At 41.4% G+C, this 20,882-nt stretch overlaps 2 protein-coding genes across 4 annotated transcripts; one reads left to right on the forward strand and one right to left on the reverse strand.

Moving 5' to 3' along the window:
• Positions 1-76: 76 nt before the first annotated feature.
• On the reverse strand, positions 77-3,429 carry apex2 (APEX nuclease (apurinic/apyrimidinic endonuclease) 2). Its single transcript, XM_008278386.1, has 6 exons — positions 3,284-3,429; positions 3,080-3,163; positions 2,735-2,915; positions 2,382-2,525; positions 1,821-1,890; positions 77-1,518 (listed from the first exon to the last, which is right to left on the reverse strand). Exons 1-6 carry the CDS (start codon positions 3,396-3,398, stop codon positions 424-426), a joined length of 1,689 nt encoding a protein of 562 aa, XP_008276608.1. The 5' UTR covers positions 3,399-3,429; the 3' UTR covers positions 77-423.
• Positions 3,430-3,721: 292 nt separating this feature from the next.
• Positions 3,722-19,878, forward strand: LOC103354841 (protein bicaudal D homolog 2). 3 transcript variants are annotated; one of them, XM_008278398.1, is made up of 10 exons: positions 3,722-3,895; positions 4,962-5,294; positions 7,452-7,664; positions 7,865-8,017; positions 9,418-9,933; positions 11,043-11,918; positions 12,552-12,731; positions 14,416-14,567; positions 15,807-16,167; positions 17,295-19,878. In XM_008278398.1, the coding sequence occupies exons 2-10, from the start codon at positions 5,043-5,045 to the stop codon at positions 17,298-17,300; spliced, it is 2,709 nt and encodes a 902-aa protein (XP_008276620.1). In that variant the 5' UTR covers positions 3,722-3,895; positions 4,962-5,042; the 3' UTR covers positions 17,301-19,878. The 3 variants fall into 3 exon arrangements, with proteins under 3 accessions (XP_008276620.1, XP_008276629.1, XP_008276638.1); XM_008278407.1 differs by having other exon boundaries at positions 3,722-3,836; XM_008278416.1 differs by lacking the exon at positions 15,807-16,167.
• Positions 19,879-20,882: the final 1,004 nt, after the last annotated feature.

A 20,882-nucleotide genomic window follows, 5' to 3' on the forward strand; every position in this document is an offset into this window, starting at 1 on the left:
ATTTTTTCACAGTGTGGCCTTTGCCAGGGCCAGGACAGTGTCTTCAGATAGTTTGGTTTGTACAAAGAACATCCAAAACCTGTAGGCAATTTATTTTCCATGACAAAAAAAAACAGACAAAAGTTGGAAACTCTCACATTTGAGAAGCTGCATTCTGAAGATATTGATCATTTCTTGTGAAAAATTATTATCAAAACTGGTTAATCAAAACAGATTTATTTTCCCTTTGAATAATTAATCTATTTTCTAACTGTTTCAGCTTCAGGAAAAAATAAAATCAAACTCAAATGAATACAAAACTATTATCTTTTATTATAAAGCTAAGAACAGTGAACCATTAAAAACACGACATCAATGGTGCCGTAATACTTGCTTGAACGAGAGGTTTTACTGAGAGAACTTGTGGTCTGTACAGTAAACATGTCACTTCCCCTTGTCGACCCACGCAAAAAAATTACACCGAGCCTCAGGGTTGGAGGCGTGTCCCTGAGGACGAGCACACACGAAAAACTGTTTGCCCATGTTTGGCCCCTCTTTTTTCACAGTACGAAGCACACAAGGTTCCCTGTGGACTTTACAGCTGGGTGGTGGGGGCGGTCCATGGAGCACAGACTTCCAAAACACTGATGATGCCCCTTTCTTGGCTTCTGAGTGGCCCACAGTGCGCTGAGGGGTTAAATGTTTTGTTTTAACCTGTTTGTCAGTTTCCACTGTTGTGTCGAAGGCTTGCTCAGTATCAGCAGCTACAGTGCCTGTGACCGATGACTCCTCTCTAGTTGTGGGTGATTTTTGGTCGCTGAGTGATGAGGGAACTTCATCCCCAGTTGGTTTTTCACATTGCCTGACATTTGTGAGCTTGGGTTTGAAAAAGGAAAGGAGGTTGCCCTGTGGCTTTGAAGAAGTATTTGCAGTCTTTGTTTTTTTCCCCTTTGGTAGGACAGAGTCTGATGTTAATAACCGCTTTTTACTAGCATTGTTTCCAGCTCCGACCGGGTTTAAATTCTCCCTCCTTTCCTCCTCTTCTTGAGAGGCAGGTAAATTTTGTTTCTGTTCAGACTCAGCCCACTTTTGGTCCACCTTAACAAGAAAGCGTGAGAGTTTCTGCTGTTTGCCAGCAAACTCGGGCAAGTAGCGAGTACAGAGTGGAGGAGGCTTGGAGCTGGGAAGGAGAGAGCAGCTCAGTTGCCCCCACACAGGGCAGTGGTCTGACCCCTCCACCTCTGGCATGATGTCTGCTGCCACAAACTGCTCTTTGGCAAGCTGGCAATCGGCAAATATGTAGTCAATGCGTGTGCCATAGTTGGTCTGCCGTGCTCCAGTCAGAGTGGACCAGCATGTGAAGGCGTTTGTGCGAGATGGGTGGAAATAGCGAAAGGTATCCACGAATTTTCCACTACTGATGGGATCTGTTACCTCAGGTTCTTCATCAGGTTCCTCTTCATCGCTGTCCTCTTCTTGTCTGACACTGTGCAAGAAGCTATTCAGCCATTTCCTCCCTGGGTTTTCACCAAAATCATCCTAAGTAATGACAATCTCATTATTAGGAATCTGCATGCAGAAACATATCCACCATGCAATATTATTTTATTCTTTTGCACTGCGATAGTTTCGACATTTTGGGAAACATGCATATCCGCATGCATCCCCCCTGTTTCTCATTTTAATGCTAAGTGAAGCTTATCACCTAGCAGCTGTAACCTCATATTTACTGCACGGCCATGAAATTGGTAAAAATCTATGTAACTCTAACTTTCTGCAAGATATTAAACAAACATACCCATTCCCAAGATGTTGAGCTATTCCTTTAACAGTTTACTTACAGCATCACTGGGGTCACAGTGGTCTATCTGTCGATGAGATGTGTTTATGTCTCCTAAAACAATCACATGGCTGGAAAACAGAGCAGAAAAAAAAACATTAACTCAGATTGCTCAATCTGAAAACAGGAGATGGAAGAACTGCAGATTGCACCTTATTGTCTACAGTTAGAGTTACATTCCATGTTTATTGTCTATATCATGTTTATAGCTATATTCTAGTTTTTCTATTTTTCTATTTTTATACTTCTTTTCTATGTTCATTTTGCACCGTGGGGCCTCGGAGTTTCGCAATTTCAGTTCTCTGTATGTTGTACATATGGCAAAACTGACAATAAAGCTGACTCAACAAAAAATAGGATCTAATCACCATTTAGGCAAATGTTACTTGCCTGTAATTACATCTATGTGACTGTAACTTGTCTTTGCCAATGCAGACGTTATTAATGTTGCCCACTGCTTATTTCACCGCTGCTTTCACGATTCTGCTCTGTTTGTGGTAAAAGCAGGATGCACCTGTGCCTCATTGTAACTGCAATCTTTTTTTAGTCTGGAAACTCTCACCTCTTATCTTTAAGTAAGGCTTCAGCCCGACACTGAAGCAACTTGTAGAACTGTAGTTTGAACTGCTTTCGCTCCGGCTTTTCGGGGTCGGCCCGTGGACAGTACACATTTATTACAGTAAGAGTTTGCTCTTTGTCCTGACACCTGCAGGAGTCAAAAAGAGGTGCAGACATATACAGTGAACAAAAAGAAGCGCACACATGCCAGACTTGAATGCCTTTCTTTTGCTGGATGCAGAATAAGTTAATCATTTTATCCGAAGAAAGACAAATACACAAAGGTAAGCACCCAACACAGCACATGCTTTGTCAATAAAACCTCAAAGTATAATTATATATAGAATTTTCCCTCACATGACTTTGTGTTGTGTGATAACGGCTCGCCCTTCATTGTCCAAAAGCTGCAGCTCCTCGCTTGAAAACTCTGTGTGGTCACCGTAGCATCCAACAGCCCCTTCATGGTTGGTCAGCAGACCTGTGAGACCCTCCTCAGCAGCAAATGGAGTGGAGCTGTCCTTACAGTAAGTGGCGACCCCTGTGCACATGAGGGATGAGAATTAGTTAGTATAGTTAGCAGCAGCTATAGAGCAGATGCAGTGGAATCACAGAGATCTTCTGTTCACTAATTTCAGTAAAACAAGACTGTGTCCTTTTGGCTTGGGGGTCATTAAACATAATCAGGAACGCAATTAAATGAACCTGAGTAGCCGCTGCGTCCTCTGCTGTAGCTGAAATAGGAGTTGTAGCCGTCAACAATAGCAGTCCTTTCATCCAGCAGGTCTCCTGTGAGGGGTAAACAGGGGGGTTAACTCTGTTTTTTGTTATTTTCGCAGCAGACGTCTGCCTGCGGGGAGCTCAATGACAGCTCCCGCGTTTTCATACCTCCCACTGCTAGTCACTTACTTGTCACTTTCGTCTCCTGAACACAGATGATATCTGCATCCAGTGAATCAAGAGCCCTTTTTATGCCGTTTCTGAAAGTCCTGATGCCGTTTATATTCCAGGTAACAACCTTCATTGTGTAAAACTACAAATGACTTGAGACACTCTCACTCTGCCAATGCGCACATGCGGAAGTAAAACGGAAGTGCTTCCGCACTAATCTTTTTGGGGGGGCGGGAATTGAAAACGGAAAAATGCTAATAATTAAATTAATTAATAAAATATAAATGTTGTATTCAGTTATTTATCGTTTAATGTTCTCTGGAGGGACAGCACAGGCCATAGTAAGAAATCACAGAAAATAAAGTCGGTGCTCGTGTGGTTGCATTGCCCCGTTGCTGAGCTAGAGGGGGTAATGGTGCCTTCGCGTTTTCGGCGCGCGTTTGACACTCGACCTCGCTGTGAAACGGGAGAACCGGGTGGGAGGAAGGGACGCGGCTGTTCGGTACCTGCGCTGCTATCCCTGCCTACCATCGTGACTACCGACCACCGAGGCTGACAGCTCCCGAAGGAGGTACAGAATTTACGTTTGCTTCAAAGCGGCGAGCCCCGTCTTTGAGATAAAACCACAGGGTGAGTTTGGCTAATGATGGCTATCCGGCTAATTAGCTTGTCTGACAGGATCCGACTGACGTTACAACGGGAGAACAGCCCCGCTAGACTGGCAGGCGATGGTGTATTTTCAGCTAAGGCTGTGTAAATGCATGGACATACGAAGCCACGATGCTAGATAGCTGCGTTCTGTTAAACTGCTAGTTGCTACTAAGTTAGCATTGCGGTTTCATTGACTATCTACATCAGCGTTAGGCTAAAGCTACTGTTGCTAGCTGTCCGGCCGTGTCCTGTTTCCAGTCCGGTGTCGTCTTCGATTTTGTATCCCTGTCTGAATAGTTTTCATCCTCTAGATATCGACTGGCTTTGGAAATGCGGGGGACATAATAAGCTGAAAACTCTTAGTTGATGATATGGTTATCCGGCTAGAGGAAGCAGATGCTTTCTGGATGACTAACTAGCTTCATCATTTGGCACCTGACAACCGCCGGCTGGTGTTTCCATCTTCGGTCAAACAAGAGGACACGAGGAAATGGGGGAGCATCTGCCCCACCCAGTTAATATACTGTTGATCAAAGTAGCGTAAATAAATATCGTTTCCCCTGTTTGTTTGTGCATAACATTTGGGGGCAATCCCACTTCAACCAGCTGTCGGGAGTGTGTTGCTAAGATTAGAAACTATCTGCATATTCTGAAAGATGATGATGATGATACGACTTTGTTGAATCCTTTCTAGCCTCGCTTCTCATTTCTAATGACATGTTTGTGTTGTGGAGATTTTAAGAATCCTCAGTAAATATTACTATAAAAGACTATCGTAGTTGTAGCCTTACATCATAATATTTAACATATTATAACCTGAGTTTACATTGCTAGCTATTTTGCTAGTTATATTTGCAAACTGCAGCATTTAGGTAATTTATGAATTGAGCTTAAGTAGGAGTGTTTCCCCACTGCAATCTCGAAGTTATTCTTTGCAGTTGACTCAATTAGTGTCACAATATGATTTATGCAAAACCTCTTTGCCATCTTGGCCATTGTTCTAAGTAGTTTATGTAACCACCTTTTCTGTGTTTTGCCCTTGTAGTTTGGGGTAATGAGAGTGGAGGCGTGAAGGAGGCAGGTGTCCCAGTAGAACATTGGCAGACAAGTGGGAGGCCGGGCAAGGATGCTGGAGGCGGATGCAGACCCAGCAGGTGCGGCAGTCGAGGGAGAAGGGGAAGCAGAGATGGGGGGCAGAGACTTGAAGGCTGAGGTGGTGCGGCTGACTCTGGAGCTCCAAGAGGCCACGGAGGAAAAGCTACAGGCAGCCCGCTATGGCCTGGTGGTGCTGGAGGAAAGTTCGGCCCTCAAGATGAAACACAGGCAGCTGGAAGAGGAGCATGAAGGCCTCAAAGTGGAGCTGCAGCAACTCAAAGAGGTAGGAACACCCAGTACCCTCAAGTAATATTTAAGACAACACATACTGTATAGATTTTTCATGTGGGCTTTGAAGTTACCATTCCCCCAGCCTCCAGGTACAATTTTTGATAACACACAACTGTTTCAAGATTGTAGTTTTTCATTACACATTTATGAATAAAACAAGTATTTCCAGTGTTTAGGTTTCACAATGACAATCAAATAAACAGTAGCTGAAACCTGAGATTTGCCAGTACGGTACATTTGTTTTTTTCTGGCAACCGGTCAAGCATGTGGAGTGAATTTTTACAGAAAATGTTGTTCTATTGGAGGGATGAACTCAATAATGGTTGCTGTCTGTTTATTTATATGCAAATATATGAAAATGTCTGTCATATACTGTTACATTACTTGCAGGATATCCTAGCCATGATATAGTGGGATAGTGATATCAGTGTCATTTTACTGTTTCATTTGCATTAGCATTGTACAAAAATGATACTGTTAAAATACTTGCTTTCAGGTGCTTGGCACAATGTAAATGCTGTCAAGATTGCAGTTGCTGACATATAAGGGCATAATCTCCTTGCTCATGCTATTCATTTTAATTTTGTTATCTGTGGAGCTGCTGTTGTTTTCATTTTATATGTTCCACGAAAGTGTGACATCAATTTGACTGCTCATCCCTTTAATTTTACTGAATAACTCTGAGTTTTTGCTCCTACAATAAGTGTTCTGTTGCAGTTGTGACCTGACATTATACTTTGAATGAAGAGGCTTGTGATTGCATGCTGAGTCAGCTTTGCCCTCGCATGTCATCTGATGTTGGAGGCATCAGCGGGAGAAGACGATTTAGTGATGACAACATAGTCCACAGCCAGTTAGTCAGCATGTGGTTTTTATTATGCTGCAGTTTCTCTGTCTATCTCAAACTGATACTTTGAATACTTTCCTCCAAAGCCTTTGACATCGAATGAGGTTTGCACCAGATAGAAGACAAAAAGATTAGACCAATATGTCAAAGCTCAAATTATCATGTAATCCATGTTGCAGGTGTATTGAAATTATGGCATATGCTCCTAATTGCCTTATTGTTAAACAATAAGCTTTCCAGTATTTTTTCACAATTCCCTTTCTCTGTCTTTGTTTAGCAATTGACCACTATGCAGTAAAACTGTCAAACAACCCCATCAACTGTGTTTACTTTGCCTGAGTGTAGATTATTATACTCAGACAGTGTGCTGAAATGTGTCAGGGGGTTAATATTGTTCCCTGATGTAAAATTTGTCGCAAATGCACCAGATGGGCCTTGAAGGTATTTAGTTTTGCTGGAACAGGCCTTTTAAAACAGGTTTATGTAAGAAAGTAATCCTGTAAAATTAAATCCCATCATGTGTGCAGATTTTTGGTTTTGCAATTTTTCCATCTACCTATTTATATAAAAGTGGAAGCAATGTTTAAAATCCTGCTTACTCGCAATTTAAGACATTTAGCAATAAATGCATCAAAATAACAGCAAAATTGCTCCACTTGGAGGTTTTCTAACTACATATCCAGCAAAGCTCTTTATGTCCGAAAGGGCGTAGTGGTACAGAATTTCAGTTATTTTTTATAATCTGCATAAACCTCATTTCTTGGCTATTTACCGACCTTGGCTTTGGCTGGGATTTAGCAAAGCAGAACAAAATCGTGTGTTGTAAATTAGCGTCATTATATAATCATGCCACAATGTTCAGTTGAGCATGTTTACTAGCATGTTCATTTCATTTAACACCGTGTTTGATAGTTCTTTCATCAGTAGCCATTGATGCGTAATGTGTCAAGAGTCCTGATTATGGCAAGCTGTGAAGACATGCATGTTATTACAGTGATAAGTGCAGTGCAATAGGCGTATTGTACCATACCGACAAGACAAATACACAGTGTGAAATGATGTAGCTGTTCAGGTCTAAGGTTACTGAACCATGTCAGCTGTTTCCTCTTTGCAAGCAGGTTTCAGATAGTGGTTATCAGGAAAGTCCTTTTGCCTCTCCTTTTTTGAAATGTTTACGATTCCCATCTTGATATGATATGCTCTGTTTCAGCCTTGTAAATGTTGTTCCAACGTGTAACACATTATAGCCTGTCAAATACTGCAGGTTTTGCCCTTTCCTTAACGGTTTTTGTTTGCCTAAAGGCATTTGCAGATTCTGTGAGCAGCCAGAAGCGTGCAGCTGCTGATGGAGAGTGCAGGGAGGAGAGCCTGCTGCAGGAGACTGCCACAAAAGAGGCTGCCATGGCAACCCGCATGGAGGAAGTTCAGGCAGAGCTCAAGCAAGCACGCCTTGCTCTAGGCAATGCCCACGCAGAAATCGATAGACTGGGGGTAGTCTCCACCCAACTAAAGAAGGTATGGTGTACTCAGTACACCTGTACACCTGTGTTACAGCATATACTATCAAGCCCCATCTCCTCACGAATTATAAGAATGCACTCTAAATCACTGGAGGATATTTTTGCTGTGTACATCATTCCCAAACCAAAGTTCACTGTACATAACATGAAATTGACCATTTGTGTCTTGCACTGACAGTGGGTTGTGTTCCACAGGAGTGTGAGTGTCTGGAGGCAGAGAAGGGCCATCTGAGGGATGAAATGAAGGAATATAAAGTGCGTGAGCTGCGCCAATTGCAGGACAATGGTGAGCTAGAAGAAGAGAACATATCTCTACAAAAGCAGGTGTCAGTGCTCAAGGAAAACCAGGTCAGTTGTTACCCAAGTTGATCAAATACATTGCTAAGTTTTGACCACTGGCTGTAATTGTGTAGAATTGTGGATATTCAGAATAACAGCTAAGGTGTTTATTTTCATATTTGGATTCATATATTTGTTTTGGGGTTTATATATTATAGGTTATATAACTGTGTGTTAATGAAGCTCATCTAAAGGACTGTTAACATGGTATCATATGGTTATTGTTTTAGTGCACTGTCTTTTTGCACTTGTTTCCGATATTAGAGTACAGCAAATTTATAATCTCCCTCAAATGCTTGCTGAGAAACTTTCACTACCCCTTTACAAATTGGCCACTCTTGAACACACTGGACAGTCCAGGTATTGGGTGATTAATGTTATTTCCAGAAAATTAAGTTGCTACCACAGCAGAGGGCAAGAATATGTCTTACCTGCTTTTTCATTTTTGAGCAAATTCCCTGTATAGCTGCTTCCCCTGGGAGCCAGATACCAAAGCCAGTGACGCATTTTGCTGGCACTACAACCTAAATGAAATAATTACACTTGCAAGTAGCACCATGGCAACCAGGCTTCAATGTGACACTTTCATGAGTGATTTCGGGACGTTCTGTTTCAGAGTATTTTTGAAGTTTTTGAAGGACTTTAAAACCACAACTTTATCTTGATGTGCTCAAAGTGCCTTACAAAAATGTTGTCTTACATGATAAAGGATGTGGATACTGATGTGTCCTGACCTCTGTCAAACTGCCCCTGACCAGTTCTAAATGTATCAGAGGTTTGTTAGTGTGCACATGACCTGTGATTTGACTTGTAGATAAAGCATAGCATTACCTCCGTAGTCTCTGATGCATTTGTTCTGGGAAACCCCTAAGTGATAGCCCTGTCAGTTATAGAAGATCAGTTTTATTATTACATTTATTTTTGTTACAAGAGCCATGTATTGTTATTTAATGTATACTTTATGGAAAAGTTAAGTAAGTGAGCTAAATAAGCCAACACAGCAAAGAGTGTCATTCAGCAGCTCAAGCTTTCTGCTTAACTGTGGGACATTTGATATTAGAGAAACATGGAAAGGAAGAGGCAGTAGGATATGTCACATGGCCCCAACCAGTGGCCACACAGATACTGTAGTCAGCAGACATTATAGTCTGCAGGGTTGTGTCCAAAGAAATGTTGAACTTTGCTGAAATTAAGAAATATTTATTCATCTGCTGTATCCCTCTTTAGATGTTTCATTTATGTAATGTAAATATCATCAGCAATTGAGCCCTCTACCTATCATACTTTTATGTTCAATGTGGTCGGGGTAGGTTGGGGATAGAATGTGCCTTCATATGTATTGCAAAAAAAAAACAACAACAACAGAGATAGACCATTAAATAGTGGTTGTGCTTCTAATCACATTTCAGGTTGAATTTGAATCAATAAAGCTCGAGCTGACCCACAAGAACGAGGAGCAGGAGGAACTGCGAGGACAGCTGGATGAGGCAGCAAGGCTGAGGGAGATTGCAGAGAGGCAGCTGGATGAGGCCCTTGAAGCCCTAAAGGAGGAGAGGGAGCAGAAAAATAGTCTACGGCGAGAGCTCTCTGCCTTGACCCTTAACCCCTTTGATTCTGTGGGGAACCTGGAGCTCCACCTGGAGCAGCTGGATGATAGCCAGGACGAGGGCCAGGGTGGAGAGGGCGAAGGTGAAGGTGAGGAGGAGAACCAGGACAGCGGTTTTAACAATGGTCCTGGATCTGCTTCCAGTTCTGCTCACCCTCCTCACTTGGGTGGCTCCAAAAGCAATGGCCTCATCCATCGCTACTCGACTCCACGCAACAGTGATGTATTTCTGCGTGCTCCAGCCTCCGGGTTGGTGTCAGACCTGCTAAGCGAACTACACTTTTCAGACAGCCAGAAACTAAAACAGCAACTCCTACAGGTAGGCAACAGGATAACACATACCACTGTTTTAAATAATGCTTTATTACTTTCTATAATGCATCAAAGAAAAATAAGAGCAAATTATTGCCTTACTTTTGTGCCATTTAGAGAATTCATTCATTCACTTGTCTCTTTGTTTTCTTCTGGGATTTCTTGTGTGTAGAGGTAACAAGTGAGTGCAAGAACCTGATATTAGTTTTAGCTTGTGATTCCTTCTTAAATAGCTTTTAATGTTTTAAAATAAAATCTGGTGTTGCAGTGATTAGTGCATTATTAGGAATCAGTGTTTTAGCTTCTATTACCAAAAATAACATTGTAATTTCTATGATATTTACCTTATGGTAATGTCTTGGAGCTTTTAAATATACATTTTTGAAGGACAGGGATGTTTAGACAGTGATGCAAGAGAACAAAATGGCTTCTACACAAAAGTAATGGACTGTGTGTATCATATGCACTGCACTCCAATTACAGTCACTCATTCAATGTATTTTGAAATCTGTGTAAATTCTTTTGATTCATAGAAGTGTATTTGGAAGCATCTGCTCTGTCATGCTAGCTTTAAATACCGCCACATTTTGTTGCTCTCAGTAAGATGGTTGTCATTGAGTTCAGTGTGTGGCTTAGCTTTTAACACTAATGTCTTCCACTTCCTGCTCTATACCACATCCGCTTGTGTTGGTGAGGAAGGAGGAGGAATAATAATGTATTATAATGTCTACTTCAGCAAGCAATGTCATCAGCACCTATCTGATACAGTTTCACATCTTCACAAACAAAGGGTACTTTAGAAAATTAGGAATTTCTTGAACTGTCATTCCTCTCTGTTTGAAGGTTATATATTATTCATGATGCACTTAAATCGGGGTTAGGTTATAAAGCTCCTCCCCGACAGATGTTTCGAGTGTGGAACTGAATGGGGTCAGCCTGTGTTTAACATAAAAAATATATTAGGAATAACAGTAGTGGGGGTTAACTGTTGTACACGGTCTTTTTATTTTATGGAAATGAGTAAATAATTAGTTCAGGTGCCTGGGTTAAAACTAAAATGGGTGATTTGAGGTTTTTCATGTTTCTGTGTCTGTGTCTGTGTCTGTGTGTATCCAGGCTGAACGGGAGAAGTCCAGCCTGGCCGGCAAGGTGGAGGAACTGCAGATGCAGCTGGTAATGTCCAAACAGGCACTTAGTCAGCAGGAAGACAAAGTTGGCTCTCTCACCCAGCAGCTTGAAGCAGTGCAGAGCAGTCAGCATCACAACCAAGAGGCAGATGACAGGGGAGATGATGAGACAGAAAATGGAGATGGTGCTGTCTTTGACTATGAAGTGGACACCAAGAGCAAGGAGGTGCTGGAGGCACGTATGCGCTCAGCCAGCGAAGAGCTTCTGAAGCTGCGAGATGAACTGTCTCAAGCAGGAGCTCGTTATAACACCCTGGAGCAGAGATACAAGCAAGAGAAGGATCGCTGGAGGGCAGAGGCCCAGGAGCTGGCTGACAAAATCCGTCAGTGCATCAAGTCCAGTAAGCAAGATCAAGAGCGCATCAGTGAGCTGGAGAAGGAGATTGGAGCCACTCGAAAGGTGGCAATTGATTCTGAAGGGCACCTGAGTGTTGCTCAGGAAGAGCTGCTGGCTTTCTCTGAGGAGCTGTCCAACCTCTACCACCACATCTGTGTGTGCAACAACCTAACACCCAAACGGGTCACCCTGGACTATTATCGTGATGGTGCCAGGGCAAGCGGCGGAGGAGGCAGTGCACGAAGACCACACCACGTCTATCCTCAGCACAACTCCCAGAAGAAGCCTCGAGCCAATGAAATGTTCATTTCCAAAGCGGCAGCGTTGCAATTTATGGGAGAGGTGGACAGTGCAGGAGCCAGTGGAGACTCTCCTAATTGCCCTGGATCTCCCACCCTGGATTTCAGGGACCCTTCCAACGTTCGCAACTTGGTAGCAGTCATCCGTTGTCAGATCAAACACCTCCGGGTAAGGCAGCACTGCACTTCACATATCACATTTATTAGAGAATAGAGAATTCCTAAACGTTATTATTGTGACTATATTGGTGAAAGCCAGAGTTTAGTACTGGGTAAAAGCCTTTTCTCCCTCACAGATTTTTCACTGAACCTAATACTCTTATTAGACTGTTAACTTAGTTGAGTAGTTCCCGTGTCTGCACAAATCCACTGCCTGGTGACGGCTGTGTCGACACGTGTAGGCATTTGAATGGATCGGATTATCAGGGGTCAAAGTTGAGGTGTGGCTTCCCTTTACACAGAGTCCTTTGTGAAAACAACTGTGTCTGAAGCACTAGCAACATATGGTTTTGTGTGGTGAATTGCATATGATGAAACCAAATAATGTTGCTCTTTCACATTTGCTAAGATTGTTTACTAAACTCAGTAATATTGTTAAGAAATTTGAGATGAACTTCAAGCATTCTAAAACAGACTTAGTGTTTTGTCATTGATGAAAAAGTGACATATTGTGTAGAAAAACATCACTCCAATACTGTAGCAAGTTTTACATTTCCAGACAAGCTGAAATTTGAGTTAAATACATTTAATAGATAATACATTTAATTCTTTTAAATGAATAACAGCCTTTGTGTTCTTTCAGGTGGCAGTGGACCTTTGTCGTCAGAGGGGTGCAATGCCTTACTCAGGATTCAGCAGCAGCGTAGAGGCAGAACGGGATGCTGAAAGCCTTTTGGAGGAAGTTCTAAAACTCAAATCACTTCTCAGCACCAAGAGAGAACAGATTGCTACCCTCAGGACTGTCCTTAAGGCTAACAAACAGGTATTTCATAGCAGGCAGTGACCACGCTCCAGTCGTCCTTCTTGTTCTTACAGTGTTTATAAACAGTTTGCCAACAAGTGAATCTTAGCGGTAATTCTGGCAGCGAAATTAAGATGCACTTGTATAGTCTAATTGGCACTGACTATAACCTGTCACACTGGGACTCTGACAAGCACACTCATACCAACACCATTTGCTGTCACACCTCCTTCCAGCGCCCCATCCCCCTCCCTGTGTGGTATTTCATGTTGTTCGGTTATGTAATATTTAATGTTCGTGTATTTGTTTATTAAAGAGGGATTAGCTCTCAGCAGGATCAAATCCAACTGTACAAGTGTCTCCAATTGATACATTCTAGTTTAGATATTATTATGACATTTTTTCCATTTTGGCTTGTATAAACAAAAATTCTGAGAACAGCTGCCTTTGTACAAAAGAATAGTCTATAAATGAATCTTCACACTGTTACTTTTTAACCATGCAGTCTGTGATTCTGTTTTTCTTGAGACACATTTTTGTGAATATATTATCTCAAGAATGTAAATGAAATGCAATTTAAGTAGTAGTAATGTCATATTTTCATTATAGGGAGCTCATATGGAGTAATTAATCTGATTACATTTTGGTTGCCTTTCAGCTTATTTATCTTTTTTTTCCCCTTTTCTTGTCTTTTTGCATTTTTGCAACTTTGCAAACTTGATGTGTAACAAATAGTATCATCCTCTGACACAAGGCAATCAAAGGGCTCATTTTTTTTGCTGGTAATCACTGTCCATCACTGCTTTGAGGCATTTACACCCATGTGATATGCACTACTTGGCTATTTGGTCGCCCATCCGTGCATAATCTTGACATAAGCAGTTTGGTTGACCGGGCTCATCAGTGTCATGTCTAGACGGTCCCTTGCACTCACGTGGTCCTGCACCTTGAGCAGACTGTGTTGTTGCACTCTGGAGAGGTTGAACCCTCCTTCCCCCTTCCAGTTGCTGTACCTGAAGCGCTACATGACCTGCTTCTGTCTTCGACTGAGCAGTCAGTCCTTTTACACACACCCAGGGTAATCTGTTTGACTGGCAGCACTCAGTTACAGTATTTTAGCTTCTCGACTGATTACTAGAACCATGATAGCTGCCCGTTGGTACATCTGAGGCAATCATAGTTTTTACGTGCGAGACTGATTATTGTGTTTAAATAACAGATACCTAAAAGGTGATAACATTCGAGGGACAAACTGGGCTCAGGATTTCCGTTGCGTGTCTAAGATAATGTGCGTCTCAGATAAAGACTGACAGTATTGGTTTTGCACTGCTACCATTATCAGTGCAATGATTTTTTTCATTGGTCCTGTTTGTTCTGACAGATTGCTCTTAACAGAGGATATGTTGTAATCACAAGGAACTGTAATAAAGGGACAGCAATGATGACAATTATAGCTTCTGTGTTTATATTGAAGGTACTTAATAATAATAATAATAATAATAATAACAATAACCTAAAACAAGTGGCGCATGTGCAGTACTTTGGCCGGTGTTATTACTCTGCAAGAGATATAAGTGGCTTGATGATTCAATCATTTGTGATACAAGTGAATTATCAACAAATGCATTACTTTATGCTGATCATGTATGTCTATGTGCATTGAACACCCCACTTTGAAAGTCAATTCTGTTTTTGATCATTGCAGACTGCAGAGTTGGCCTTGTCCAACTTGAAAACCAAGTACGAGACTGAGAAGAGCATGGTGTCAGAGACCATGATGAAACTGCGGAATGAGCTCAAAGCCCTGAAAGAGGACGCTGCCACCTTCTCTTCACTCAGAGTCATGTTTGCCAGTCGGTAAGATTTCCTTTTTATGTAATTTGAAACCAAACATAGTATGGCCTGAAAGAAAAAAAGTATTTTCAGTACTGTTTGATCAGACAAAAGATTTTCAGTTGCTTTAAAATTCTTTGAACTGAAACATATTCATTTCGTTCTGATTGTCTTTGCCTGTGTGCTGGAGTTCTTTATGCCTAGTAATGGTGCTCTTGTTGTGCTACAGCTTTTGCTATCACTCATGTAATAAGCTTATCGTGCTTATTACGCCTGTGGACAGTCCACTGGTTCACGTGAAGATTACGAACCACATGCTCTGCCCTGTGCTGACGGGGGAGGAGGCTAGGACAGATTTGTCCCATCAAGCCAGGTCACCTTAAGAGGGAGAATGTTTGCAGGAGATGGGTGGGACATTAGATAGAGGTGCTATCAAGGGGGCGCATTAGGAGTTAAACATGCAGACCACGACACCTCACTCACTAATCTCTTCTGGTTATTTGTTTAATTTGATTGTTTGCAGTGTTTGGTTGAGTGATTTAACTAATTGTTTTTTCTGTTTTTGATAAACAACTAAAATCCTTGTATTATTATTTGTTACTGAAATGCTGGAGAAGGTTATTGCAGATGCATTAGACTGTCTAGGCCCTTTCCAGACAGTTATGAGCTGGCATTTGATTATCCCTAAGAAGGATTGGAGAACAGACAGTGATCAAGGACTACTGCTGTCTGTTCCAACAGGCTGGAGATTATAGCTTTAAAAAACTCTTTGCTTATAATTAAGTTTAGTGGTGCCCTCACGTGGAGAGCTGGAGTCACTGCATTTGTACAACAACAACAAGGGAGTGTCCATTTTTAAGCTCTTACTCTCATCTTATTGCCATCGTCTTCCAATGCAAACTTCTTTTATTTGCTGTCAAAATTATTAGTAGTAGTCAATCAACATAAAATTAATTAACTGTCCATACACTTAAATATCAGTTTAACTTCAGTAATTTCATTATACAGAAAATGTAACCCATCTGAAGACTTTATGCTTCTGTAACTGGTGATTGCATTTGTAATTATTGGCTACTTTAATCAAACTAAACAGCACTCGATTAATCAGTGATGAAAATAATCTTTAGCTGCAGTCCCAGCTGCTGTTTTAAGTCTAATGCACTATAAGTCATGTTTAGCATGTGTTTTGCGTGTGTGTTTGCTTTAATTTGTTCTTGCCTGTGTGTGCATGTTGCATCTTTTCGTTGTGTCTGCATCTCTCAGGTGTGACCAGTATGTCACCCAGCTGGATGAGATGCAGAGGCAGCTTGCGGCTGCCGAAGACGAGAAGAAGACACTGAATTCTCTGCTGCGCATGGCCATCCAGCAGAAACTAGCTCTTACCCAACGTTTGGAGGACCTGGAGGCCCCTCCTTCTCCCCACAGCTTGAACAGCAGCCCCCGTCGCTCCCGGGCCAAAGAGCTTGCTACCAAGTCAGGCCGGGCCCCTCGGAGCCCCCGAAGCAGTCCAGCCCGCCCACCACTGAGAAGCAGTCCACGGGCCAGCCCAGTTCTCGGCAGCAGCGTTCCTGCCATGGCCACTCACCACCTGCGATCTCTAACACGAAGCCTCCACACAAGCCCTGTAAGAAACCCTCTTTCTCTTTGTCCTGACAGTCCTGCCCAGACAGACAGCCTGTCTCGCAGAGGCAAGGCTCTCCCACGCGACGCCACCTTCATTAGAAGTCGTAGTGTCAGTGATGTTTTTAACACAGAGTTGAGTCAGGGCTATTCCCTGACACGTAAAAGCTCCACCAGTTCTGTCAACAGTGAGTTAACAGTCAAAACACATGTCAGTGATTCAAGAAAGGGCACGTCAGACCGGAGAGCTTCAGTCCCTACACGTCAGGACACCTTCATCACAACTCGTGTTGTACCTGCATCTTCAACCAGGCTAAAGTCTTCCTTGTTTTCTTCTTCTATAGATAATCTAACCTCTTCTAAAGCTATGCGTGTGCATCCTAACACATCTGAAGCATGGGGTGAATGCCAACAAAAGTCTGATGTGAAGCCACACTTAGATGTTTCTGTAAGGAGAAAACAGTTGACTCACAGGTCTAATTCTGTACAAGCAGCAGCTGCATGCCGCAACACATTTCAATCCGACTCTGTCTCTTCACAGTTTAATGCTAAATCTTCAGGGTCCCAGACAACTGCTTCTCTCTCTTATCAGAATCCACCTGGCAAAACCAGGATGACTGGAATCTGTAGAGAGTCTAGACGTAGGTCATCCACCTCCACAAGTAGAACCACAGAGGAATTGCACACAAATGTCAGCAGGAGTGCTGGCAATAAAGCTCCGGCAACATCTTCCAGGGCCCGGAGTTCACACTCCAAATCATCTCGTAGGAGATAAAGAGGCGAGATAAAGACACCAGCAGATTTATACTCAATCCTAACTACTTTATCAATAACAATACATTATGTCATTAATATTAAATAGGATACACATTATGCTATAAAATAGAGCATTATGCTGTCATAACTATTAGAAACAATCATGTTTTTGCACAGATTTTCTTCACAGCTAGTGATATGTGGGTGAAGAGTTACCTACACTTAACTGATTGCCCTAATTTGCTCATCCTTTACATGTTGTATTGATCTGTTTCTCCTTATAATTTCCCTCGCCTTTTTCATGTACTTTTTTCAAGTTTTTAAGTTAAACTAAATATGTTTTCTTCTGTCTCTGTCTCAACCTTGTCTCTGTAGCGCTGAAACACTCCTTCCATTACTCCAAAACCCCTCTTCTCCATAAGGACCTGTCTTCATGTTGACTCCCTGGCTCCCTCCTCCTTTCCTGACTTGAGACATTCTGTCCATCCCAGATATGATGCTACATTCCCCACTCAACCCACCAGAACCATGGATTGAAAAAAGTATTTAAAAAAAAAAAAAAAATAAAAAAAAATCTCTCATCCCACCTTCTTGGTCTTCTCTGCTTGGAGTGGAGAAACCTGCATGCAGCCTGGAGAAGGATGAAGAGACAAATGTGCTGCTCATTTCTCTGTGAAGTCATTGACTGTGTCTTGTCCAAAGTGGTTCCGACTTCCATCTGGTCTTGTTCAAGGCTGCGTGTTGTGGTGAACCATTGACAGTATTTATTCCAGAATGAGAGATTTCTTGTGTACAAGGCTATGATCTGTTTTCTGAAGGCTCTAAGTCTTTACACTCTTGCCTTTAGTCTGGCATCCTGGCCAGGCCTGTCTGGCATCTTTTAGTGTTGGTAAGCCATTAGGTCATCTGTGATAGCTTTCCCAGGTAGTTGTTTTTATAGAACAATGCAGCCTTACTTTACTCACAGAATTGCTATCTTAAAAGTAGAGCTTGCTGTTGTCTTGAGATTTCTTCCTTTTCCTGGTGGTGCAGTTTCATGCCCTTTTTATCCTGTGACATTTCTAGTTCTTTGACCTGGGCCTCTCAGCCACACCCTTTAACTAGAGGGCAGTAAATATGCCATTTCATATGGAAACAGATCAGCCATAAGTTCACCACCTCAGGTTAAACACTGAGCATTCAGACACATGATTTAATCTTTAATGTGCATCTTACTTTGCGAACTATGCAGACCAAATCAGGACAGTGCCTGTATACTTCCTGCTGTTGTTTAGGCTCAAGGTGGGTTTTGAAACTTACCTTTGCTTTCAGTTAAAAGTGGCCAGCTGCAGCTATTTTACAACAGCCATTTGGCGTCTCTTATAATAAATAGCTTTTGAAAGTCATTTCAGAGTGCAGTGCGGCGCAACTGCAGGCATTCCATCGACTGATAATATAGGCTTCTTCTTGTCACGCTGTGGGTTTTCAAAGACACTGTCTCACATCACTCAAAAATTCAAGTGGCTTGGTTTCCCTAAAACTGATAACATGCTCCATGCTCATTCTCCTCGATTACACTGATGACCGTTTCCATTCAACTTCTGCTTTTTCTTGCTCCTTTGAACAGCTAAGCAAAAATATTCACGTTCTGTGTTTCATAGTTTTACGTCACCATGCTTTCGTGTGCTTCCAACATACGCATATACTGTAGTAATGAAGTAGTATCACCCACAGCAAGCGAGTTGCTGCTTCTGTGGCTTCAGCATCCACTGTTTTCAGTTTGGAATGCTAATCGTGTTTGGAGGTTGTGTTGGGGGTTTGCTGCTTGCAGAAATTTAAAGTAATAATGATGCCCCTTAATTTTAAAAAGCATTACACTGTACTTTACTTCACGTTGCACATTATGAATTCAATCCGAAATGCACTAAATTTAAGAAAACTGCATATTTTAAGGTGCATCATAAGTTACACATGCTTTGGTGGCCCTGGACTGCTAAAAAGAGAAAACATGTAAATGTACATGTATCTGCTGTATCTCCCTACATGGATCACTTAAAGAGTAGTTAGACGCCAGGGCTGTGATTTTAGGACAGCATTGCAGATGGCTTTATCAGCACTATACCCTCACCCGACTCATCGAGAGCAGCTAATACTCAAATTGGCCCAATCTCAGTCCTTTACACCACATTTGGAAACAGTTGGTTGAAAAGTAAATGGAAGAAAATGTTGACACCATTTTTTTTAAAGCTCAACTGTCCTAATACCGTTACTACTGAGTGTGGTTTACTAGAAGAAGCCACATTCTGCTGACTTTTTTTTTTTTTTTTTTTTTGGTTTTGTTTGTTCTCTTTTGTTAGTGCCTTGGTTTTGGTCTTGTCTGTTGTTTTTAGACTACATCACATTTTCTAAATAGAGACTACTGTTCAGCACTGTAGTTGTGATATTTTTTTAAAGGTCTGTTTTAATTGCTTTTGAGGAAGCTCATTGAGCAGTGTTAGCACTGAATAAGGTGATATCTCGTTTTGGTAAAATATTTTCACTTTTTAGCTAGCACGCCTTGCATCAAATCATTAATATTACCTAATGAATAATTTAACATGAGATTCCCCTGAATTAAAAATCACTGACTTCAGAGAACTGTTACTATAACAAACGTTACATATAAAGATTATGAAGGAATTAATTTTTAAAAAGTGAAAATGCTTTACCTTAATGTCATGTTACACTGAAGGTTGTAAATGGATTTCTTAATCTATTTAATTCTCTCTGTGATGATGTGTGTATAATTTAATTACCACTGTTGTATAATATTTTAACTGTATTTATGTGGTCAGCATTCTGTGTAAATTGTTCTAGAAGACAACATGCACACACTCTGCAAAACACATTTGATGGTCCTCAACTTTTTATGTGTATGCAAGTTTCATTGACCTGTGACCCACTTTTGTCATGAAGAAATAAAAACAAGCCAACACTGTAAGCTGACTCTGGTCTTGAGTTTAAGCTGTATTAGTCAGGTATAACAGAATTCTTTCTGTTTATTACATGAGATCTACAGCAGGCTGTTTTTTTGTGGTTAATTCCTGTGGTACACAGTGATGGAAGTAAAAGCATTAATACAACACTAAAAATACTGCAAGTAAAATTTCTACATCCAAAACCCTACTAAAGTGAAGGAAGTATCGCCATCAAAATTTACTTTAGGTATGAAAATGTAAAAGTGCTCATTGTGCAGTAAAGTGATGGAAAAGTGTTTTTCTATTTATTTGTTTTTTTTAACTATAACTGCTCCATTAATGCATATTTTACTTTTCTACATGTTTGAGACTGAGCTAATCTGAGTTACTTTGTGTACTGTTGTGTAGTTAAATCTCCAGCAGTGCTTCATGAGGTCATCACATGTTTTAAGCGTTCTGTCCCGTGAGAACCGCATGTCCAAAAAGGTCAACTTTTCATGAACTCAGAAAGTACTCTGTGACCTTTTGGGATTTTTTTTCCCAGCACACTCAGGAGGGTCGTTTAACAGTTTATTTACAGCAAGGATTAGGAGACTGTTCTCAACACATAAAAGAGCACCTATTCTTTCAGTTTATCACAAACATTGCCAGACTTGGAGATAAGTTGTTTCCACTGAGCAGGAAATTATGGAACAACTGAAAATTAAGAAGTTACAAAATCTGTTAGACAAATGTTGTGGATTAAAAGTAAGATATTTGCCTCAGATATAGTTGAGTAGAAATAAAAAGTTGAAAAAGTGGAAATACTCAAGTAGAAAGTACCTCTAATTTGGTCTTATTTCAATAATGGAGTAAGTGTACTTTCCTCTATTTCACGTTTGTTGGTGTGTGATGTAAGTGCATGTTCTGAAATCTTTTCTAAGCACAACAGTGTGCTGCACAATCCGTTTTGGTCTTCATTTTAAATACAGCCCTGAGTCTGAGGTCAGATGGAGCTGACTCAGCCAGCAGGGTGACTAATAACAGA

This window comes from Stegastes partitus, unplaced genomic scaffold (assembly GCF_000690725.1).
Source record: "Stegastes partitus isolate 25-593 unplaced genomic scaffold, Stegastes_partitus-1.0.2 Scaffold4, whole genome shotgun sequence".
Lineage (NCBI taxonomy): Eukaryota > Metazoa > Chordata > Actinopteri > Pomacentridae > Stegastes > Stegastes partitus.

What these genes read in the sequence shown, in the direction of transcription:
- apex2 (XM_008278386.1), bottom strand. Translation starts at nt 3,398, where the DNA reads ATGAAGGTTGTTACCTGGAATATAAACGGCATCAGGACTTTCAGAAAC. An exon ending in TCAGGAGACGAAAGTGACAA is followed by an intron (nt 3,164 to 3,283) that starts GTAAGTGACTAG and finishes TACCCCTCACAG; the next exon opens with GAGACCTGCTGGATGAAAGG. An exon ending in ATCACACAACACAAAGTCAT is followed by an intron (nt 2,526 to 2,734) that starts GTGAGGGAAAAT and finishes TGACTCCTGCAG; the next exon opens with GTGTCAGGACAAAGAGCAAA.
- LOC103354841 (XM_008278398.1), top strand. Translation starts at nt 5,043, where the DNA reads ATGCTGGAGGCGGATGCAGACCCAGCAGGTGCGGCAGTCGAGGGAGAA. An exon ending in TCTCCACCCAACTAAAGAAG is followed by an intron (nt 7,665 to 7,864) that starts GTATGGTGTACT and finishes TGTGTTCCACAG; the next exon opens with GAGTGTGAGTGTCTGGAGGC. An exon ending in CAGTGCTCAAGGAAAACCAG is followed by an intron (nt 8,018 to 9,417) that starts GTCAGTTGTTAC and finishes ATCACATTTCAG; the next exon opens with GTTGAATTTGAATCAATAAA.